Genomic DNA, 26,433 nt, shown 5'->3' with positions numbered 1-26,433 from the left:
TTATTATAATCGTCACCCCTTTGGGCGCCCGTACCCCTTATTACTTAGTTATATGTATTTTTATATTATTTGATTGGGTTGTTACAATAGTAGGGCGGTGCTATACTTGGCCCGTCAGTAAACCGAAAGTCGCGCCTTTTTATTACTATATATTGGTCACCTCATCTCCCAACACCTCACAAGTCGTCGCCGCCAACCGCCATACTCGCAGGAGCGGCGTCGGCGCAAACACTATGAGACATCGACAAATGTCTTTTTGAAGATAAATAGAAAAATTGTGGAATACTAAAATATAAGAAAAAAATCGATAGACTAAATTAAATAAAGTGTACCGACCATATAAAATTGATGGCCGGGAAATATTATGATGTATACATTTTACATAAGTACAAGGTATACCAATTACCAATGTTATATAAAGATTAGACATAACTCGAATCACGGTACCCTTACAGAGTATACTCGTAATATATTTCATCTCTATAATTTAATTATATAAATTATGTGTAATATACAAAGTACGAATGTTCATCGATCGTTGTTGTTTGTTATATACATCATATACAATACATCGTACATATTACATTTATACAAGTGACATAATATGCACTCATTATTTTTTATGTAAATTTGATTTGATGTTGAGCTAGACATTACAGCGTAAACCAAGTTAAACAGACAGTATATTATCCAGTAAAAGTTAACATGTTAATGTAAAAATGTACTTTGGAAATTAACAACAACTGTCATTCGTCAAGATGAAGTCAACAGTGAAAAAATAAAAAGTATGAGAATAAAAAGGTTTTTACATTGAAGACCGTTATTATGTAATCGATAACACATTGTTCAATTATTGAACTTACATATTTTGACCTACCTATTAATTGCTACAAAGTTGGTTGTTGAACAATTCAAGATGTTACTATGAACTTCAAAATTGTGTTCAAAACAATTACGTGTGAAGATGAAATTATGGTTTAATGATAAACTAAAAAAATGCTCTGAATACCAACTATATAATTACTTAGAAGAACGTTAGTAGCATATAACTTTTTTGAATCATAATACAATATAATATAATTAACTAAAAAATTGTTTTTTATTTTAGTTTTACTTCTACAGTAATTAACAACAAATCAAAGTGACAGATTTAATCAAATATTATTAACTCCTTCTTTTCATCATCGCTACCATCCATCGAGACGTTTTAATTGCATGATTTAAATTTAAATTTTATGTCTAAATTGATGAATTTATATTTTACCTCAGTCAGGAAAAAATAAAAAAGCGTTTATTGTAAGAGCGCTTAGCATATGTTATAATTTTTTTATCACTATTGCGTAAAATTGTATAGTCATTATAACACTCTTTCCGAATCCTATGTACTGTTAGGAGCAATTATTTAGGAATGAATATGTTATATTTGGTCTTGTCGTATCTATAATTACTTACTTGATTCACTTTTCGTATCCGAAAAATGGAATCAATCAGAACTTGGTGAACTATTTTCCATTCGGAGTGAACGCTGTGGCTGTATTATAATATATAAATTGTAGATATAGAAAAAGTATTTTTTATAGAATCATGAATATAGTAATATCAAAACAATTAATTTCATTTCCGACAACAACACGACGCGTACCTACTGCATATACGGGAAATAAAAGCGGGCGACGGGTGATGGCAACAGCAACTATGAAGTACCTATAAATAATATACATATAGGTATCATATATAAAATGTACACTGTAGTACACGAATATAATATATTATAGGTAGTATATCGTACTTTTGATATACTGTCATATTGTATTGTTGTAGTTTTTATTATTTTTAATTTTTCAAGGTCTAACCGATATACGTTCACGCAATCACGCGTTATATTATCGAGCCACCACCGTACCGATTATCGCACTATTCCCGATGGAATACGCACTCACACGAACTCAGATAGCTTACACGTATATGGTATAAAGCTATTTATTATATATATATATATGGATGTATGGATGTATATATATATATATGTATATATATATATATGGATTTTAGCGACCTGTTAGGAGAAGCGGAGGTAAATAATGATAATAACGACGACGACGACGACGGAACACAATTGGTACGAGGTGGATATGGGGGTGGGTTGTGCTGGATGGTGGGCAGTGGGTAGTTTTCGGCGGTTGGGGTAAGGGCGGGAGACGCGTAAATAGTGATCGGAGTATCGGACCACCGCTCGGTGGCGGGGTCGGCAGCACGGAGGGTTTCATTCAGAGTGCGACGCGTGGGCGTCGCGACAGACCCCTATAAAACCTCACCCCGGCCGGGCGGACCGTGACAGTTCCGGAACGAACGCCGAGCACACGACACGTCTCCACTGGCGCAACCACGATACCAAGAAAAAAAGTGTACTCACTCGAAGATTAGAAGAGACTGCAATATTTACGAAAAAAACAAAATAACCAACAAGTGAACCGTAAGTAATTCTCACTAGTAGTATAATACTATAACTATACTGTACATTATCTATAGTACATATTTTTACTCTATAAACTTTTTTTTATAGTGCCTATTTATACATAATATTTCGATAGAGATTTCTTTAACATTTTTACTGTTTTTTGACACCTTATATCATTGATTTTGTATTTTTCGAGTAGTTACTATATGCGCCTTACATCAAATATTATTATTAACCTCCAGAGTCTGCCCCTCTTCATATGTACCGATGTCTGATTATAATTTATATAAAATATAATAGTATCATATTATAAAATATATTATGTTTGAATTATTATAATATTTATTTATTTATTCATAATATGTTAATATTTTATAATATTAAGTAATAATAAAGTAATCAATATTATTAAATCAGCAATAACATTTTAATACAGCTCGGGCTTGGAATCAAACGAATTGTTCAGTTGAGCGTTTTTAAGGTTAAACAATTTAAAAAATGTACTTTTACCCAAGCGATTTTGAAATATTCCGTATCAAAAAATCCGCAAAGTCCTATTTCATCAATGCAATTTTAGGTATGGCAAAAAATTCCTTTTAAGTACCTACTCAGAATATTAAATAGGTAACTTTAGATTACGAAAATAACAACGTTGCATTGCATAGTAGATACATTTATTTCCGATACCACTTTTTGTTTCACTAAAAATATTTGGTATATTATTATGTGAGCACTTTTTGTTTTAACTATAAATTTAAAAACAAAATGTTTTATCCAACGCAGTGTTTGGTTATGAGCCATATAGAACCTTTTGTTTTTGCTAATTTCTTGCTTTTTCTAATTAATGACATGGAAAACCTTGATTCAAAGACTAAAATTTCAGAAAAATAATCTTTAATTTAACCGTGAAATAACTGTTAGATATAGAACCCTTTGGTTAATAAATAAAAAGTATCACTTTGCATGAGTGGCAAGCCTTGAGGACCATGTTCTATAGCTAAAACACTCAATAAACGACATCGCAAACCATTTTCCTCCATAAATTGGAGTCTGTGTAGAAAACGTGTTATTTCAATTCAGTAACAATATTCATTCTAAAAACTTAAAATTCATTTTTGTATCAAATACATCAAATCTAGTAATATTTAGTTTTTATAGATACTTATAAATATAGTATTCTATAAATTTAGTATGTTTCATATAATCGTATGTTACATAGCTATCAATAGCAGGTCTTGTAAGTTATTCATACTAGCAATAATGAAGCAATAATAATGAATTAAAAGTTTCTTTGGTATTAATATTCTGATAAAAAAAACATTTAATGAAAATTCCTGGATGTTGTACCTAGTGCAATATTTATACATTTTTAATAATTAAGCACAAATTAAAATATATTATTAAAATGTAATTTAAGTAATCATTAAAAAATATCTTTATATTATAGGTTTTCAACACTACTTTATACTGGAAAAAAAGAATTGAAATTACCATTTTGTATTAATCAGCGTCAACATGTTCAATATAAATTAGATTGTTTGCAAATATATAAGCATTATGTTTCACTTTAAGTTCTATATTGATTAATGTTTACTTTACACATCCTGAAAATATTTTGATAACGAAAATCTATAATAAAATAAAATCTTACTATACTAACAACTAACAAGTAACAAACTAACAACTACCTATATCAAAAAACATTTTGTGTCAATTTTATGATTTTCAATAATCGAATGTAAATATTTCAACAAGATTAAACTATTATTTATACATTCACTTTATGAAACCTTAACATTTAATATTATACAGTATACTAAATACTTATATAAGTAAATAAATTGTAAGCATGTCGATTTACTCGTATACATGACGTTATATTATAATAGTGGTTAGTAGGTACTCAGTAGGTACAATACTTTTCTACTTTCAATAAAACGTTAGAGTTATTTGGTTAGGTATTTAAAAATAAATGTGTACCATACACTAATAATGTACTAAAATTAAATTTTTAAATCGATTGTTAAGTTAAAAGAAATGTAAAAAAACAAATAAGTGCCTCACAGTGCGTTGCCATTGGTGGACAATGCCAACGAATTATAAGTGATTATTAATTTTATTTTTGTCGATTACAGATGAAGTTATCAACTGCCTTAAACGCGGCTGTCCTGGCGACCATGGTCGCGTGCCTAGCATGGCCTGCCACGGCTCAGGTGTACAACATGAACCGGTACGGCAAACAGCAGTTGACCCAAAAACAGTATCGATATGGAAACCCGACATGGGCGAACGGAGCTAACCGGGCTGGAGGTTGGGCGTCATCGTCTTACGGAAACATGATGAGACATTATCCGGTGTCGATGGCCCGATACGGAGCGATAATGGGTGGCGGCAGACAAACGCTGTCACCTGACGACTATTACGATGGCGAAGCTAGAGGATCGGTCGCGTACGACCCCAGCCCCAGACGGTACGATCGGTTGGACTACGCAGTAGTTAGGTATCCGAGTTACGGTGGTGGTTACGGTGGTTATGGTGGTTACAGTTATTATCCGATGACCAGTCTGGCTGCTTCGGGTGGTAGCGGTGGTGTTGTAGTTGACGACGATCTGTTGTATGACGACGATGACGATGACCGTGACCGCGACCGCGATGACGACGATGATGAAGATATGTTGTTTGGGGATCGCGCTGGTCAAATTGCTGCGTCAAGGTATCCAATGACGGACAAGATACACAATTTCCGGAAGGTGTTTATGTCAAACCTCGTGTCACCATCCAACGCGTTCAAGTCACCCAAAGAACGGCAGCTATACGACTTTTGGGAATCACTGATCAATGGAGACCTGGACGACATGCAGCAGACAGACGACACCATCGGACAACCACGTCTAGACCGAGATCGGCAGCAGCATCAGTCACCACTCGACTTTGGGTCCACCACTTCGTTGCTCTATCAACATCTGCCTCCGATATTTCTCAAGCTGCAGCAACAGCAGAAACAGAAGCTACAGAACAAACAGCACCTGCTGAAGCAGCACTACAAGTCGGTTGACGAACAGACACCGCCACCACCACTGCCCCCGCCAGCATCATCATACTTGGCGTCATCGTCGCCGGTGCAGACCGTACCACGAGGAAATTTCTACAAACAGTGGGCGAACGGATCTCCACTAATCAAGAGGTCTTCGGCTGGTGGAGTCCAGCAGACAATATCATCATCGTCATCATCATCATTATCTTTGGACAACGACGACGTACGGCAGTTGCGAGAGCTAAAATCTAACAACGGTGCCACCAATAAGACAGCAACGGCGACAACAATGACCACGTCGACCACTACAACCACTTCCACGGTCGCCGGTATGAGTACTGCGGCAGCGCCATTGCTGCCCATGGCGGACGGAGGACAGAGAGAGTTCGTGCTGCCCAGACCGGCGGGTGAGAAGTTGGATTTCGAAAATCTGTTGGAGGTGTTCGCCGAAGGTGGTCTTCGTGGAAATTACGGCGATAACAGCAATGTGAGTATACACTTTACATTCAATAATCGTAAAAATCCTGCTGTGAGTGGATGTTGCCATGTTGGTTAACACCGGTGACTCGATATTATTACTGCAGTTTATCGTTTTCACTATGATAGGCAGTCCCACTTGAGTGCTCTCCACTCAAAGGCAATTTTCAATATTTTTTTTTTTGTTGCCGTTGCCACTTTCCTGTGTTAATACGCACTAAATAAATATTAGTGCGTTGTTATTATCATTTATTTTAATATGATAATACTCTGGAAATATCAAAATGAAACATTCGAATAGATATAGCCATATAGGTAATAATCTAATAACAATTACATATCTATTGTCTATAGAAAATATGATGATATATAGGTACGTTAAAAAAAAGATTATACGATTAAAATTTTAAATGATATATGGCATAAAAATGAATATTATACCATATTAAATGTTCGTTTAATTGATCAAAATTTTTTGTAAATTATGTACACTCGAGAAATAATGCAAATAAAAATAATATATAATGCCGTGAATCCAAAATAGAATTGTTGAACTATAGCTATTAAAAATAAAAAATAAATGATAAAAATTAGGTGGAATAAGGCTCATGAAACAATAATTGTGATTAATGAAACTACCTACCTATAGATTAGAGAATTATCGCGTGTTTACAACGCACTCTTTGCGCTCCGGAAATTACAAATATTCCTCTGTAAAGCGTCACATAGGGTAAATCCACAGAGTAAGTGTATTGCGTTAAGCGGTTAACCGAGATCATAAAATGTCCAGTGCATTTTATTTATTTTGTTGAAACATGCAAGTGTGTCGACAATCAACATTATTTTTAACTGCAAACCAAAAATATTAAAATGGCGGAAAAACTGAGTTCGAGGGTTATTAATTAATTATTAATTTAGATAGTGCTAAATTATTATTAATACATACTATACAATAACGTATCTAACTTCGTTGTTATATTAGCACAAGTCGTCAATTTTTCTGGAAATAACTGTATCTATATGTGGAAAAAAACGCAAGAGAGAATGCAAAGTTTCAGATTTTTTTACGTAGTTTGTGAGTTATTAATGGAATGTAGAATCACTTATTATAATACTAAAGCTGCATAGTCTTATCTAGTTCAATATTTCCACTGCAGTGGTAATATTATTATATTAATATTATATTGTTTAATGTCAATCAAAAGTTTAAGAAATAAAAAATATAATATGGAAGTATGGTATAAATAGAAAAGTAGGATAGGCATGTGTCAAATATAATAAAATAGGTAGGTACCTTAAATTCAACAATGTATTGTATTATGTAATGACTGCGGCAAGAGAAAATATAAGTGGAAAACATTTTGAAACTGACAATAAGATACAAACGGAAGCATATGTGCTGGTATTTTTGTAAAAGAAAAAAAAATAGTATATACCTATATAAGCTGTATACACACGTCACCCACCCACACTTGTATTACCGACACACTATTACCTATATGCTTGTACTGAATACGGTTAGCAAGCTGCGATAATGTCACTACCGGGAGTAGTTAAAACTACATCACTGGAATGGCGCTGTGACCAAGTGACGCATTATAATAGAAAACATTTATTTTTAAGGACATCCCTAGACATCTATAAATTATATTATAGTTGTGTCATTGGAGGAAAATCGAAAAATACGTACACATTTATATTTCCATCATGTAAAAATTCACCCGTCGCAGGAGTTAAATGTTTACATTAATTTTGTATACGTACGCACATATAGTTAGTGCGCGGTATAACAGTTAAGAAAAAAATGTTTAGCTGAACTAAATATTATATTACAATAATATTGTAAAAAGGAAGTTCTACTTAGATACTTCAATTTATTTTAAAGATGAATAAAAAAAATGAATAAAATTCTTGCACCAATAACCCAACCTAACCTACCAAATACTCTAGTGGATGGAAATAAATTATTGATAGGCAATGGGCATTTTAAACTTAAAATTAAGTTACCGTATATAATTAGAAGGTCATTAATACAATTTATTTAAAAACTATTATTTGACTAACATTATTTACTACCTATGTGAAAATAAATTCAAATAACACAATATTAATAATTTGACTAAAAGTGTCTGCGTAGAATTTTCTTAAATGATACTAGTACATATTGTCAAAATAATAATTTTAGAACCGTATAAAAAATTTATTATTTGTACATTATAAAGGTAGAACGGTGTATTGTGTTTAATTTAGTTTCCATAGATATTTGATAAGTTCCTTTGCAGTGTAGAATAACATTTACCAAGTCGGCAGTCGCATTATATATAGATATATTCATCTCTTGAGGTGATTAATAAGGAAAGGGCCATTTACCCTAGTATCGTCAGGTCTGGTAGCTGGTAATAGGTAATTAGTCAGCCACTGTGGTTAGACTACATATATTACATTAAACGATCCTCCAACAGTATAAATTCACAATGTAATACTTAAAATTAAAAAAAAAAACTACTAAATAAGGAAGGTAAGACTTTCAATTCAATTTAAAAAAAGCACTTCAAACAACTTGCTATTTAATATGCACTACATGAAATCGTATTGTGCCATTATATTGATACCCATAAATACCAATAGTTAATTATTCTTTTAATAAAACCATTTAAAAATACCAACTTTACTCGATATTTGTTATTTTTATGTTCTGTTATTCTATTTTGTACCGATAATAATATATACAGTTAATGTTTATTTTCTAATGCGTTTAGTGTGGCTCTACAATTCAATATCACAATACATTATTATGGTTGTTGGACATTGGTTAGTAACCCGTACGTTGTTCTATGTTAGGAAACGTTCAAGCGTCGACGATTTTATTATGAGAATACTGTGGTTAATTTCAAAATTAAACTTTTTTTTATTACTCTAACCCACATACGTTTTTGTACTGTGTACTTTCGGTGTAGTCTACCAATGGTTTGACATCGGTTTATTTTCATTTTTATGACGGTACCTATACATTGAACACTCTATATAGTATTATACGCAGACTGTGTATTACACAAATAATAAAAAAAATATCTAAACTCCGGGCAAGATACAATGTATTTATAAATTTAGCTTAAAACTAGAAAAAAATTATCGATTTAAATTTTAACGGTATCGTGTAACGAAATTAATTTAACGTAGAATTCAAAATGAATCAGTGTCCGGATGTCTCTATTGAGTTATTCTATTATGTGACTTAAAATGCCCTTGTGGTAAAATAGTCTTAGGTTTTTAAACATCTCAATAGTCATAATAAATAGTTTTTAATAATCAGTGAATATTCATGAAGTTAATTTATTCAAAAATATAAAGGCGTAATGAATGCGCAATAAGTAATATACCCTGTGGGCTGTAGTAATATTTTCGTTAGATGTTTCAACTGAATTTAAAGACAACAATTTGAAAATTGAAATCTAAACATAAATAATTTATACTCATACTTGTATTTAGGTTAAGTTAACATAAATACTTAAAAAATAAAAATAAACAAATTTACAAACTAACTGTATTTTTTTCAATATGAATGGAAATTTAAGCGAGTAAAAACTACATTTTAGAAAATATCAGGAAGTTGTTAGTATACATTGGTTTTTTAAACTTTAATAATTCCAATAAACAAAATAAACAAATATTTATTTTCTTCCTGGCTTATATACAGCTTTATATTACATTTTGATCATATATCATCAAATATTCAAATTGTTATTTATTATTTATGAAATTGAAACTGTGTAAATAAATATATTATATGCCATACAATTTTATAGATTCAAATATTTTGAAATTCTATTTTCACGTTACAATGACAATTTCAACTCATAAATGAACTATATATTATAAGTTATAGCTCTAAGACAAACATATGATAGGTTAGGTGTATGGGTTTAATATGACGTTCAACTAATCAAGGACGGATTCAGGGGGAGCGGTAGCTGGTGATAAGTTTTTCATAAAATATTAAAAATCAACAATGTAAAAATGTAAAAGTATAATTGTTGGTATTTTATTCTGGTTTGGGGACAAATTCCCTAGTAAATACAAATTTAATTAACATTTAACAAAATTTTGAAAAAGCTTTACATTTAGTATTTTAAGACAATGTGATATAATAACCATAAAACGTAAAATGTAATCACTAATCAACAATAAAAAAATTTTAGACCCTTAATAATACCTATGTAATAAAATAATTAATCCATTCATGATGATATTAGTGTATTCTACAAAATAGGTACATTTCACAAGCATATGTTTTATAATATATGTATGTACATGTATATAAGTAATACATTTCAAAAAAGAGAAATTAATTTTTATAAGATCTTATTATATTTTTAAAATTCTAAATTTTAAGAGTTATTATTTTATCAGCAACATGGCCTATTTATCTAAATACCTATTTATATGGACTACGTTAATTTTTTTATGTTTGGGTGTTGGTTGTTTGAATTGAATGTTGTACAATGTCAATGAAGGTACAGTTGTTCAAAGGATTAATTCAAATACTATAACTATTATTCTTTATTAATGCATTTTAATAAAGAATAATGTCATATTTATTAAATGAATACAACAAATCGTAAACATTTTTGACAGGCCCGAGAGTCCAGGTTATTTTCTTAATAAATCATTTTTAAACAATTAGTTAAGGAGCATGCATTTTTTTTTACTTTTACCTATCTAATCAAAAATAATCAATCTTAATATTATTAAATACGTTCTCTTGTATAACATAGTTTTAAAATAATGTGAAAACCATAAAAATGCACAGATGTTATTACATATTATATAAATAGTACTAAACTTGATTCCTATTTAATTGATTTAAGTTCAAGCAGTCAAAATTTTTAAAGATATAAATACCTGTAAGGTATGGTAATAAAATTATTCCTTAAATACATGTTTACAAGAATTTATTTATTTTGATATCTTTATTTTTAGTTTCCTTTGTTTAAACTGTTTCTCAAAAGTCAAGTCTTGCATTATTATTGTGTTATTATTATAATATAAGCTTATATAATATGTAGGACGTAGGTACCAAATTAAGTATACGTTCATGAAAAGTGTTGTTTTTTCAGTATGTTAATCGTAGGAAAGGTAGATAATAGTATATGTTATTTACCCACGAAATAATAGGCACCTAATTAATAATTAAATATATCACCTTTCGTCCGTACAACATAATTATATACAGTATCCGGTTTTGTTGACGTGCAAAGTCTGGGCACATTATTATTTTGTTTGATTCATATCTGTGTTTTATTCTTAATTCCTAATTTATATCCGAGTGTAAATTAGTAAAGCCACGAATTAAGGTAAACTAAAACATTAAACAAACTAAAAAAACAAAACCATCACATACTCGCGAGGGAATAAAATCATATAATTTATAGGGTGGTTTACGTGTCCGGCATTTAAATTGTATTACTTTTCTTCAACTGTGACGTCAACGCTGGGACAATCGATACCGAGTCTCTCGGCGGCGGCGGCTCTCGGATTCTTGAATGGAGGTCGGAAAATTGCCGGCAACTGCGCGTATGACGTCAATACCGAAAATAGAAACTTGTATATCGCACGGCGTTGAATGAAACCCCACCCCATTTCACTCCCCTCGCGAATTTCCACCCCTTAACAGTATTATCGCCACTACCACCCCAACCACCTACCGCTTGCAAAATGCCATGCCTGACGTCATACACGCACAAGCGACCCCGCTATATACAGCCGAACCTAGCTAACCCCCGAAAGAGTAACGCGTAGAATATTTATGAGGCTCTCTCCATCCTCTTCGTCTCTCTTTTCCTCGGGGAACGAAGTAGAGTAGTTAGGTTAACACTGCGACTCACCACCCACACAACATCCTACCGTTCCACAACCACTGATCCACTTCACCCATCACGACTCTCCTGCCGTGCTTGAAAGCGAGCATGCATAATAACGCAGATGACTTTTATTCACAGTTAATTTTTTTTCTCCCATATAAAAATTTAAATGCGCCGAGCGAAAACAATTATCTACAATATTGTACTGTGCTGAAGGCTTGAAGACATATTATTATATTAGGTTAACCGTATAAGCTCGTACCTTGAAGATAAAATTGACCATGAACCAGGTCTTAGTTCAGAAATTAGATATCATATTATTGCATGTAGTACGAGTTTATACATATTTATAGTGCATAAATTATAAATTGTAATTTAAAATTATAAAAGACAATTTAACTTCACACAATAAAATGTCAATAATATTATCATAGAGTTCTATATTTTATATTATATTGTTTACATTCATTATTATTTATTTATTTTACATCCATTTGCACTCATAATATTAATGGATATTAAACTTTAAGAACATGTAACCAAAAATAATGTTGATTGGGTTTTAAGCATTGAGTTTTCACTGTCTTGCAATATCTAAGACCCTATATGGTCTATACAATGTATTTTAATCCTAAACCCTATATATGAGATTTATATTTATATATTATTATGATTCATGACTTTTATATTTTTTGTCTTTCTTTCCTTACTGATGGAATTAAAAAGATTACGAATCAAATAAAAATCAACGAAGGCCGCCTCGACCACACCCCATAGTTGAATCCGTTACTTTTCGCCCACAGTGTCGGGTGACTGAAGCTACTTTGTTTACATTAGTTTTCAAATGAGCTGCTCCAAGTTTTAAGTTACGATTCTATGAATTTATTCATAAAATAAGGGCAGTAACAAAAAAGTGGTTACTTACACCAGTTAAGTCGTTCTTAGAATAATTGAAAAAATACTGTGTACGTAATGCCCACAGCTTTAATAGTTTTATTATTCTGTACAAAATTGAAAACACAAAACAAACGGCCACAATCGCAGTTCAATACAATAATTTGATGTTTTTAATTGTAGTAAAATGAAAAATTATAATTTGTTTTAAGTACGTAAAACGTACACTAATTTGAATAGATACTTTATGTCACTACCTAGTAGATATCTATGACGTATAATTACTGTTGCATAATATACATTTATTACTATTTTTAATACCATTATTATATTATGTAGGTGTAGTCTATCACATTTGAATATTTTGGTCTTTACTTTTTAGTCCTTAGTAGATACCTAACGCAATAGTTTATAATACGAATACAATGTTTTTGTGTTTTTTAAGGCTTAATTATTAAGAAACAAAACTTCGGTGATATTAACGTGCAATATTTTTTATTTTTTCAGTTTTCAAAAGAAGCTAAAGTGAATAAGAAAAGATCATTCGTTTCCGATGAGACGTCATTGGCAGCTCAACTTGGTGCGCTTCGAAAAAATTAAAAATGCCATTCTATATTGTTTGAAGAATGAATGTGTGAAGTTCGTCAAAGCGGAGTATACTAAAAACTATATGATAATAGTAGTGTAAATAATACATTTTCTTTTATTCGATACGTTCGCTTACGTGTAAAGTCAATTTTCCTAGCCGTTCTTCTTTTTTTAAATTTACATTATTAAAAGCATGTGTGCACTTTTTGATTTTATTCTCCTTCCCCGTTGAAATACACTTATTGTTGGATACCACACAATATTGTTTGGTTTAATAACATAATTTCATTAAGGAGCGAAGACTGAATGAAACGTTTCATTGTACCTATTATATATGCATTTATAGTGTCAATAACAAATACAATTCAAATAATCACTTGTAAGTTTAAAAGTCGGTATTTCTTATTTAAGTAATAATTTTACTTTAAATGTTATAAATTATATTGCCGTTTAATACCTATATATATATATATTAACCTTATTGATATTTTATATTATCTTAATACTTAATATTTTGTATGCTGTCCATTCTTGCACTTTTATGTAATTCCCCTGTACATAATATTATAATAATTACCGTGATTTGTTTATAAGATTTAATAACTATTAATTATAGGTACTTCATACGTTATTAAGTACCTATTCGTAATATAATATTGTAGTCATGAATGTAGGATGTTATATTTAAATAAAATATTATCAATTAAAATATTTAAAATGTTTTTTTATTGTCATCATTTGTAGGTATGTGAATGAAAAACGTTTAGACATATACTTTTGACGGACAGTATATGACTAAAACTGTTTTTTCCATATCAAGGGAACATATTACTATGAACAAATAACAAACACTGCAATGTCCGATAGTAAAAATATGATTCATTTCAACAATCATAACGTTTTAGGCCTACTTGATGATGTAGACTTTATACAGTCTGTTACATCATGTCTGCAACTTATCTTGACTATTAATTAGACGATTTACCTTTTTATCTAGGTCATTTCTCCCCTATCCGAGGTTCTCGTAGCTAGACGTCCGTAGTGGAGAGGTTGGGTGTTGAAAAGATATTTGTGGATATTGATAGGTACTTCAAAATTAAGCGAGTAGGTACTAATCCGGGTACCGGGAAATTACTTATAGACAATATACGAGATGTTACGATATCTTAATATTATAAGACCAGAAAGTCAGACTATACATCAAATACCAGAAAATATATAAATAAATACATAGATTAATAATGATAACCAATTAGGTATTAAAAAAAAAATAAAGTTAACTAATTTTTTCAAACATATTTTCTGTTTTAGAGAAGACAAAAATGATTTAATATTAAAATTTGAGAGTGGTTTTGAGTACTAGAATTTGTCTGGTAACGAATTAGATCTAGTGGACAATTTGAGGAGATCAAAATTCTTAGTACTTACCTATTTTTAAAAGCAATTGGGCAAAACTGAATACAATTTACCGAAAAACGGGAATATTTACGCAGCACCACCAGATTTTGTCTGAATCGAATTTGTTTTAAATTCTAAGAGACACAATCAGTATTTTTAGTATTTCATAGCTATTTTTGGTTTTTTTAATTTTTGATTTTATGTATGCGTACCTATACGTTTTATGGAAGGCAGAAAAAATGCTTCAATCTTTATTTCGAGGGCGGTTTCTGATAGAAAATTGGATCTATTTGGCATACTTTTTGATAGTGAAAATTAAAAACTACCTATGGGTACCAGTAAATTTCAAAATAAAATAAAGGTTTGATCAAATCATACAGTTTTGGATCAGAATTTTTGAGAATCAGTCCTTTGTATTGTTTTTCAACCTTGAAGTGAAGACAAGCAAAGACTATTATGGGTTAATCTCTGACTGAAAGTTTTAGAAACTGAATTCTAAGGAACCTGTGACCATTGACGGATTTTAAACGTGACCGGAGATTGTGTGATCTATAAAGATCTTGACCAGGGGTGGCGAGACGTAAACTAAAGACAATTCGAGCTTAATAATAATATAGTTGCAATCTTACACAAATAACCCAGGTCGAAATTCGTGCACGCTACCCAAAAATTTCTTTCATTTTACTATTCTCTTATATATAGGTACACTTGATCGCACAATAATTGCATTCTACTCTCATCGGTCATTACTACAAACTCATCTACCGTTGTAAGTAAACTACCCATAGTTCGTCTTAGATCTATTTGTATAAATTACGTAGCTCACAGCTTCGAAAGTTGTTACCATTTCGGTACATAACTTTACCATTGCTGATGTTGTCGTTCAAGTTCTTTTTACAAGCACATCCAATTATATAATAGGTAATTTTGAAACATCCAAATGTTTTGATTTAATTATTTTTCTGTCACTCTATAGTATATTATATACAGGGTGATCCAACAAGTATGCTCAACCCCTTTTTTCTTTAATAATGAAGTTTTTTGAAATCTGATTATTGGAATCATAAATATACTCAAAGGCTATATTTTCATATTTTTGAGATTTTTTGTGCCACTTAAGGAGTGTCCTGTGGCGATACGAACTTTTGTTTTTCAAATTAACCCCACTTTTTGATGTATCGTGATCAAAATTCGAACGAGTGGTTTCTGAGTTATTGGACAATTTGTACTAAGAATAATAGTCCATAATAGGGATATGCTTATGCAGTTCTACTTATAGAAAAAGAAAAAAAATCAAATAAATCAAGAAGGATTTTACTTGCTATTTACCTAAGTGTTTGACTAAATAAATATAAAATGAAGTATTATTTTATATTACGTGTATAGACTATACATAACAACTCACAACGTATATAGTATAAGCATATCCTTCTTCCATATTATAAACTATATTATCCTAGTACAAAATGTGTAATAACTAGAAAACTACTAGTTCGAATTTTGATTTCAATACATCAAAATTCCCAAAAGAATTATCCGCTAAATAATTTACAGCAAAAAAGTGGGGTTCTCATTTGAAAAACAAAGGTTCGTATCGCCACAGGACACTCCTTAAGTGGCACAAAAAGTCTCAAGAATATGAAAATATGGTCTTTGAGTATATTTAAAGATTCCAAAAATCAGATTTTGAAAAACTTCATTATTAAAGAAAAAAAGAGGGTGAGCATACTTGTTGGATCACCCTGTATATATGTATAGGATTTTCAATGTCTCATTAGATAGCTTTTCGCTTTTATTCCGTTCTGTTTTAAGTGTTGATGCTATATTAAATTTTGTGATCCTGCGAAAAAGAAGACCGGTTTAGTCACAGCCGTAAATATTATAGTATTACGCATCATATTCTTCTACGTAAGTATGTCAGGGTATTTTTGATTTCCATACAGATACGATGTAGATATAAATTATAAGTATTAACATCAAACCATTAGACTCGCCGCATAATATATACTCATAAGTCAGTATATTTTACTTCACGTGATGGTATGTCTATTTCTGTGAGGTTATAAGTGATAAACAAATGTTGGACAATTTAAATGTATATTTTTGTTACCATGTCGTCCCTACTGTGATTTCACGATCCTTGTCTTGCACTTGTCCTTGAATTGCTCCCGAAACATGATTGTTGTTGGCTGACATAACTACACAAGCCAATGCCAGATTTCGGTATTAATAATATCTTTATTGCTATTTTTTATTTCAATTTATCATTTTCTGTATTAAATAATTATTACATACTTACATATTATAAGGTGCATATATTTGTATTAGGTAGGTACATAAACAATTTTAAAAATAAATAACCAGCACCTTTAATCCATCCTTCTTTAATTTTGATCGTATTACATTTTAAACATTACCGAGTACATTGAATACAATTATCATTATGCATTGAAATATGTACATTATAAATTAGAAGTAAATAATTCAGAATAAAGTAAATAACAACAAACTACCTACCAAACATGTAGATTTTCTAATTTAAATCGTTGTTCAGGCTTTGATTTTTAGTTTACAGAAAAACTAATACAATTCATATTATTAACTGATTTGAAAAATATTCGTAGGTACCTATAGTTGGAAAGAGATGCGAAGAAATTTTATTGGTGACCGAAAAACAAACGCACCTAAACAAAGTGTTTAATATAAGAATATCGATTTAAAACATAATATGTATTGCTAATTTCCTTTCAGTTATTTATTCAAGAATTTTTTTCATCTGCTTACTAAATTCAACGAATTGGATCAATTATTGAAAATAATAGTTTAAATGTTAAAATTAAATATGCAAAATGGCAAACTATACGAATAAATTGGTGTTATTAAACCTGGTATTATAATATGAGGCAAAAATCAAAATATAAATTGTATATTTTATTTCTAAACAATATATTTTTGTTTTTTTGAAATTGACTTATATCTGAAAATATCGTTGATACGTTGTTTCAAATTTTTAACGATGGGCGTATGATCATTTTTTGTTAAAAATCTTTTAGTTATTTCAACTGACTTATTATTTCGTTTATAGTACGATACTTAGGAACGCGTATTATGGATTATATTCATAACGTGTTTAGATCTATTTAATTTTTTCCCCTTCAACAACTTTTTAATGGATCAACAACTATGATGTTTGTTCCATGTTTTGGCCAATACACCACCAATTTGAAAGTATATAGGCATGAAAAAAAAGGACTAAAACACATTACAATGTACAATTGTCACTTTATAGTGCATTTAATATATGTTTAATGCATATACATTTGACAATATTTCGTAAGCAATTTCACAATAGGTACCGTATAAAAAGAGCATTCAAAATTATAATAACCGAACAGTAAAAACCGTTATGATAAGACATTAAGACATAATTTATATACAAAAATAGCAATTATACTTGAATGAATAGATTTTGAGATTAGTATATTGATAGATTGATTTAACAACGATGTGTTTTTTTTTTATTTGTATTTTTTGTGTGTCATTACCATTTGGGGTAGTCAAAATTATTTGATTTGACATTAGCTTATTTTCTGGTAGGGACTATAGTTGGTCGTTTGGAGGGTTGAAGAGTAAAAATAATTACTATTTTTAAAATGTCATTGCTTAAGTACCTTTAGTAAAATTAAGAATAATATTTTTGAATTGCAACAAAATGACAAACATCGTTATACTTTGTTTAAATATTTCATTTCACCCAAATATAAGATTCTAATGTCTATAAAGAAAAACTGTGTGTATATTTTTTAAGATTTTTGATTTCATTGTGAACTTTACTTATGAGGAACATTGTATTCAACTTACAAATGTTACCTATACAAAATGAACAAAAAAAAATCATACAAATCGTAAAATTGTTGTAAAAATGTAAACCTTAAATTACTTTAAAAAATGTATGTGACCTTCCAGTAAACATTTGTTTTTCAAATGTTAAGCATTCAAATAAATTTTCTTATGAATTTATCCAACTACATTTTGTCAAAATTCTAACTTCGACACTCATCAAAATGTTTGTAAATTCACACACACAAATTATTTTTTAGTTACATCAATAAAAACTTTTGAGGAATTTTGCACACAATTTTGATGAGCGTCAGTAGTTAGAATTTTGCCTTATTAATCTTGTGGATCGACAATTCCTAATTGAAAAAAACCCGAAAAACGTCATATGCTAATAAATAGTTCCTAAGAGTCAAAATATTTTCAAAATATCATCATGAATAAAAGTTGACATTTATGATATTTGCAGACATGTAATGTACACAAAAAATTCGTATTCTGTAGTCATTTATTTTTAGTATTCAATTAATTTCACAATTCACAATATACTATAGTAGACAAAGACAATATATTATATAGGCTGCGAAGAAAATAATCAACAATAGTTTTCCCTTCCGCTTTTACATTAGATGGCAATTGACAATGTCAAATAAGATAGGTATTATAAAATTTCAATTATTTTACTTACTCTGACAACTAGAAACAAATTTAAATTAATAATTTTTTGCAATAAAGACGATAACAGATTAATTGTTTTAAATAAAGACAATAAAGGTATTTAATTTTTAGATAAAATTCACGCAAAACTGTGTTTAAATTTTAAATAAATTTACTCAAATATGAGATTGATTTTTTTGGTCAACTTTTCGTGGGCCATCTCACGGCTATGGCCAGTGGAAGTGGAAGTGTGGAACCATATAACAGTCACATTTAATGTATAGCATGTACAATAGCAGGTCAGTATAATTGTGGTTGATTTCATTCTATCATAATTTTATTTTTTTATCGGGTATATTTTTGAAAAATCAAATTTTTAGAAGTAACATACCTATAACTATACAGTGTTAAAGTTATAAATATTTATATTTAGCTGCCCATATATTTGGGTAACAGCAGTTATGGAGCTATTACGGAATTACTATTATTGTTGAAAGATATAAGGACTTACACTACTTAAAGCATATATCATAAGGTGATTAAAAATTACACTATGGCGCAATATACATATATGAAGCTATCTAACTATATAAGACAATATAATATACAATTGAATTAGCGATAATGGTTGCGAGAAACAAACATACCATTTTCTTCGTCCCACTGAACCGCGGTTGCAGTATCAACCCGTTTGCTATTGTTTAATAATATGAGGCCTACGGATAATGTATACACAACATGTGTTATATTTATCATATTATTATATATTGAGTAATGTATCAATTTTGACAGTGAACAATTACTATTACATACAATCGAAGCCGGTAAAATGTTTCATATACGCGCTTGCTGTACATTATAAAACTTCGAGAGCGTGTTTACTGCGTCATGTTTAACTACCTGGAATGGTGTTTAAGTACCGGAAAAAAAACACTTCGTTTTAAATCCAATCACTTCCTCGTTCCACCTTCCGCCCACAAAACCAGAGGGATTCTTCAAAGCCTATGCTTAATGCGGCATAATGCTCAGAGAACTGTATACATAATATTATAATATACACATACTACACTTCGTATTACACATAATATATGTATATATTCAAACCATTTCAGTTCTGGTCGGGTCTGGTTGGCGAGGTTTGGCCAGTCGCTCCTCAAATCAGTCAGTATTGTTCTAATCACGATTGTTGCTATCGATACATGGCACTGTCATGCAATGTAATATGTAAATATACCTAATAATAATAAACATGATTTAGGTAGAAAAAATCTAGTTATACCTATATTAAATTCGACAGATAAATAACAAAGTATTATGGTTTAATTAAAATGCATCCCGCTAGTTAAATAATGTCTTCTTCTTTTAGATTATGATTTCGGGAATGTATTTCGCTCTTTGTAAGATAAATAAATACATATCCCTCCTTCTCGTTTGCGGTCGTAACTCAGTTATCTCTCTACCGATTATCCATCTCGTCTTCCTATTATTAGAATTCACGACATACCCCATAATATCGTATTCAAAGGCACAAACACAAAACAAATATTATTTTCCTTTCAGGAGTCGAATATTCTACCCGACGTGGCGTTTACATCAAAGGGGACATCGAGCACAGAAGATAATATATATTTTCGATTCCAAGAATAACTAATTGGTGTATTTGAATAATTGCCCATCTTGTTTTTCTCGGCTATTCCTTTTCGTCTCATTGTAACGATTCGCATCAATCGATGGTTCAAGGGCATACGATATTATTATTATTCTGTTGTTTAAGATGTATGTATATGAGTATTTTCATTTTTATTTCAGTATTTACATTTTTTCCCGGGTTTTTATGTATTCGGATTTTCGTCGAATATTACACATCGAAATAAACCTAACTACAACTATTAGTATGAAAATAAAAACAACATAAAATGTAGTTTTTAGAAGTTCCGCATCGCATGCCAACACAACAAAAGTGTAGGTGCGTGTCGTTGAGGACAATATTATTTGATTTACACTTTCTGAGATCACGTGACTCCTGAAAATTTTTCCTTCGCATACCTAGTCAGAATGTAATCAGTACATATATATATATATATATTATATAGGCACCTAATTTTGACTCGCTGCCCAAATCTTGTAACTATGCCTATACAATTCTTCCTCGTTCACCCCGAGATTGGCCTACGCGTTATCGTATTCTCAGGCCTCTCGCTTAGGTGCCCTATACATTATTTCCGTACAATACAATAGTACCCAAGCTTTAAAATGTTTAAAAAAATGTCAAAAATGTTTGAGCTCGAGCCGCCTTGTTATTTTTATTAAGAAAAAATTAAAAAATACAACTTAATCATTGCAGGTTTTTTTTTTTGAAAGTCACACAAACTTTTAACCCACTACGAAACTAAATGGATTGATATCGAGGCGCGTTGATAGAAATTAGTTTGACTTTGAGGGTAACATATAGTGTCGTGAACTTTCGGGAACAACACAAAACCAAATGGATTGATAAGGTGGCGTTGGTAGAAAAGTTTTTCTATGTACGTTGCAATATCGGACTATATGCCTATATGTCCCCTTAACTATACTGATTAAAAAAAAATGGAAATTATATAAGTAACTAATACGCATTGTGTATCATTTTAATACATTTTGGTTACTATAATACTTTTGTGGTTTCGATTTTTTGAAAACTAATCACGTTGAAAATTGGTAGACATTTATGTAGGCACACACCTACTCTATAGCTATGAAATTTAATTAATGTATTCTCGGTTTATGCTTGTTTATTAAACAACAATATGCGTGGTACCTAATATTATGAAAACATTTCGGCGAAAAGGGGATTTAATATTTCGGACAGTATCGTTGTATCAGTATTTAAAAACATATAATATACTAAATAGTATTTGGTTTTTAATTTTATATTCGAGCAGGTATTTGAAATAAGTTTGTGTAAAAATGCTAATCAATGGCTGTAATTGAATATACTTTTAACGATAATTATAACACTGAATATACATTGCTATCTAGGTATATTTATTAAGAGCTGTTGTTTTAACGACATGTAATATAGTTATGTAGCTTGCATTGCGTTTTCAAAACATTTATTTAATATTACAACTACCTATAGGCAGTGAGAACAGTGAGGTACCTATTATATTTGACAAAAAATATATTGTTTTACATAATAATGTACCTACTAGTTCTCACCGCATATGACTATTTGTTGTTCAAACGTCTTAGATGTTTTTATGGCTACAAACAGTTATGAATATTAAATAAATAAGAACACAATGTAAAATGGTATACAGCCAAATTTAATGCCGTCAAGTTAACTCATACTCCAGTTTGGCCGTTTGGCGCGTTCATAAATTATAAAATACAAAAATACACGTAATAAATAAACAATGCTTCATGGTACAAATTACAAAAATAATTAAATTATAAATAAATAAATTACATAAATATGAGTCTTTTTACGTTAGATGATGTGTTGGTAGGACTTTGTCGTAATCTCGATTCGATTCTATTGATTGTGACACATAATCTCTGTAAACAAGTGGAAGAAAAACAATAATATTATAAAATATATTTATTATTTTAATTGCTAATTGTTAGACAATAGTAAAATAAATTCCTAATAATGTTATCCATTGTTTTAACCACGTTAATCAATGTCTACTATTTAACAGTGTTATAATGTTTTAACATTCATTAAAAAGTAATAATAAATTGTAATTTAAATTTAAGAGGAAGTGATGTCTGATCGTAGGTCTTGAGTAACATGCATCCGTCTCTGTCCAACATTTCAAAGTTGCGTTCAACAAAATCTATTTTGTGTTGTTAGTTTTAATATTACAGTAAAAATACCTACTATGAAATGTAAAACTGTAAGAGTAAGAATATTATCTGTGTTCTCTTGTCAGTCTTTTTTTTGTGGATATTTAAACTTTAAAGAGAGTTATAGGTACTTATGTAAGATATTAAAATTTTAAGATGCTCATAATTCGCCTCAAAATTAAAATAACAAAAATAAACCAACGAGAAAACACAGCTAATATACTTACCCTTAAATTTGAAAAAATAGGTCAATTCGCTGTAATATTAAACCTAAAAATATTAATAATGGCTTTTGATCGTCATGCAGAAGAAACAATTTGCGACTTCTCTCACTTTCTCACCAACTGCCCATCACTCTTTAGTTCCCGATCAAAATTACTTCACTTTTTATGTATTAACAATATTATGTCATTAGAACCAACAATTATTCTCAATTCTTTTTCAAGAACCATTATTATTATTATTTTGAAATTTTTCGAAAATGCCGGATTCTTAATTTGAGTATATTGTTTTAAATGTATTTAATCTTTTGTTTTCAGCAGCCTCACTAGTTATAATGTGTTTTTCTGTTCATTTTTTTTTCCTATTGTTTCTTTACTTGTAACTGTTAAGCAGTAATAATTTAATATTGATAGCTTTAATAAAAAAAAAAAATAAAATGGCTTTTGATGTACTCAAATTTTATATATTGTTGTGTAGATGCAGATAACTCATTATATGCTGCCATCACAAAACATTCAACAACCTTTCTACCCATCTTTATATCCTTGAATTTTTTTAATCACACAATGAAGAAGCAATTTATACACAATATTAACTAGTTTTAATAACGTTAATTAAAAATGTTCGATTAATTAGACTTATTAAGTTAGGTATTGTTTTTGATATTTTAATGTTGTTTATATAGTAAATAATCAATAAATCAATTTTTTTCATTGATTTTATATACCAATTAATTTTAAATTTCATATGAAACACCCTAATTGGGTGTATACTGTATAGAAATCAATAAAGGTAGCTATTTATAAATGTATACATTTTATTACAATTTATTTATGGAGCAGTGAAATACTTTGCTTATACAAATATTAAATTACCATCAATAATTTTCATTTTTAATATATTTATTATATTATGTTACTTACTAAATATAGGAATATTAAATTTTTATTATGCAATATGTATTTTTACGAATATAATATATTGTAGTGTATTATTTTATATTAAATATTAATTGTTGGCATCATATTTTTCTTATATTATATAAAAGTAATAAGCTCGCATATTACGCATCCATTTTAATCATATTTTGTGCAATGTTTTTTAATACAATTTTGGAAACTTAATAGAATATTAAAATATTTTGAATTTTATGATTTACGTAACATGTACTTACATCATGATTAAAATTAGAACGAAGTATTTTCATTTGTTTTAAATTTAAAAGAACTAACATCCGTAATATGATAAAATTAATAAATATTTAATTTTGAAAATTAAATTAAAAATTAATAAATCAACAATTATTTACTTTTTTTCATTTGTATTTGATCGTGATTTTGAAGCAAACAGCTGAGTGATTAAAAGCCTGAACGGTCTTTCTACTAATAAGTAAAGGAACAAACCAGCCGTCAAACACATTACTGTGTCTGAAATTGCATCAGTAACCTGAAAAATACATAACCATATAAATTAGGTAGGTACCACACAATTTTAACATCGTAAATGTTTAATAATTAATAAATGTATATTCATCTTATTTGACCCAACCCATAAGGTGTATATCATTGTGTGCATTATTGTTAAATGTTAAATCTACACTTAATTTATTTTGGAATTTCAATACATCTATAGAAACAATGTTATAATTAATTTAAATCAAACACTACCTAACATTTCATCAAACTAGTAAATTGAGCACTTCTAACAATATTGTTATCATAAATAAACATAAATATCAATCAAATCTCATAAAAAAAAAAATAATAATAATTAGTGTATTATTGTCTATTTGGTTATTATATTATCTATGCTATACGATTATTCTATCTGTTTGTTATTGATTTTTTTTTTATTCCGTACTTCTTCCAATATTTATTTGTATGAATATAATATTACTTGTCAGCATTAACCTTGGTCCTATCAAGCCTATAATAAAATATAAGACACTTCTTTGTTTTTCTTTTGGATTAGGTAGACGTAAAAGTTTATATTTTCGTCGATTTTTTTACCGGCCACCGAGGGAGTCGTTAAGTTTTATTATTATTATTATTTTAGAAACTATATTAACGTTACGGTATATTGTAGACTGCCGGCGATGTCGTAAGCTGACGAAGTGTTAGTATAGCGTTCGTTTGCTACAATTTCGTACTCGTAAGTCGTAGGTGTTATACAATTGACGATATCGTCTCACAATACGATACAATATTATTTGATCCACAAAATGCGAATTCCCCGAGAATTAGGTTTTTTCATCGTTTACAATTTAAGTGCATTGAATCATCGTGGCAAAGTAAGTGGTTCCGCAATATTTAAAAAGACTTTCTATAACTCAATTATTCAATATAATAATATCTTAAATAGTCCGTAATCTTGAATTCCTGAAAGAAATTACCACCTCATCGACATTTGAAATATTGAAAGGCAACTTTAATTAAATTTCAGTAATTCGGTTAGGTGCTACGACTAAAGACTAAAGTATAAAAATAAAATTGATAATCCACCCACATTACAATTTTTGTTATTTTTAGAAATTTTAAGTTTCTATTTCCAAATAATTGTAAATGTTTACAATTTCGCATAAATATTGCCGATGGACACTTATCAGTTATAGGCGATTACTTTTAATACAATATAGGTATATCTACTGAAGTTTCTCACACGAATCAGTATTAAACCTAAACCTTATACAAGTATTTAACCTTAGCGTATTACAGTCTTTAAGACAAAAAATAATCTATTCGTCCAAGCTCCGACCCCAGTTTTACTTCCTAACATATTTATTACTAATTACACACAATTTCCTTCTTGTTTTCATAGATCCGTCTACGGAACTTGTTAAAAACGATAGATTCTTTACACTTTTAACAGTTAAGATTTCTACCACATATCAAAGGATATTTTTAAATTTTAGTTCGCAGTTGTTCCTGCATACTGATTTTTCGTGAAATATGCCACAGTATTATTAATTTATAAATTGATACACAAAATACAATATATACATACGACTTTAATAGGAGCCAGTTGTAGGTGAGTATAGTTACTAATTGAAATCACCCAAGCAAATAGAACAACGATAAAATTGATGCTCATTAGTTACAATCTTAATTTTTTTTTTTCGCAGTATATTATATTTATTTGTTATTATTAAAGCATAATTATTGTTTTCAAATAATTGATTA

At 29.7% G+C, this 26,433-nt stretch overlaps 2 protein-coding genes across 3 annotated transcripts in view; one reads left to right on the top strand and one right to left on the bottom strand.

Moving 5' to 3' along the window:
• Positions 1 to 2,284: 2,284 nt before the first annotated feature.
• Positions 2,285 to 13,453, top strand: LOC111035289. Its single transcript, XM_022316842.1, has 3 exons — positions 2,285 to 2,473; positions 4,594 to 5,979; positions 13,232 to 13,453. The coding sequence occupies exons 2-3, from the start codon at positions 4,594 to 4,596 to the stop codon at positions 13,322 to 13,324; spliced, it is 1,479 nt and encodes a 492-aa protein (XP_022172534.1). The 5' UTR covers positions 2,285 to 2,473; the 3' UTR covers positions 13,325 to 13,453.
• Positions 13,454 to 22,488: 9,035 nt separating this feature from the next.
• LOC111035265 (nose resistant to fluoxetine protein 6-like) overlaps positions 22,489 to 26,433 on the bottom strand; it is a 39,895-nt gene continuing 35,950 nt past the window's right edge. Inside the window, exons 13-15 of one of the 2 annotated variants that reach the window (XM_022316805.1) lie at positions 24,564 to 24,700; positions 23,357 to 23,358; positions 22,489 to 22,741 (exon numbers count right to left, since the gene is read on the bottom strand). In XM_022316805.1, the coding sequence (XP_022172497.1) occupies positions 22,719 to 22,741; positions 23,357 to 23,358; positions 24,564 to 24,700 (162 nt within the window). In that variant the 3' untranslated portion in view covers positions 22,489 to 22,718. The remainder of the gene's footprint in view (positions 22,742 to 23,356; positions 23,359 to 24,563; positions 24,701 to 26,433) is intronic. The other variant, XM_022316804.1, reaches the window with a different exon arrangement.

Source organism: Myzus persicae, unplaced genomic scaffold (genome assembly GCF_001856785.1).
Source record: "Myzus persicae strain clone G006 unplaced genomic scaffold, MPER_G0061.0, whole genome shotgun sequence".
Classification (NCBI taxonomy): Eukaryota; Metazoa; Arthropoda; class Insecta; order Hemiptera; family Aphididae; genus Myzus; species Myzus persicae.
Note: the sequence above shows the minus strand (reverse complement) of the source record. Positions and strands in the feature narration are given on the sequence as shown.

Excerpts from the sequence above, each read along its gene's own strand:
- LOC111035289 (XM_022316842.1), top strand. The coding sequence starts at position 4,594 with ATGAAGTTATCAACTGCCTTAAACGCGGCTGTCCTGGCGACCATGGTC. Across the intron at positions 5,980-13,231 it reads ATTACGGCGATAACAGCAAT|TTTTCAAAAGAAGCTAAAGT; the intron begins GTGAGTATACAC and ends TTATTTTTTCAG.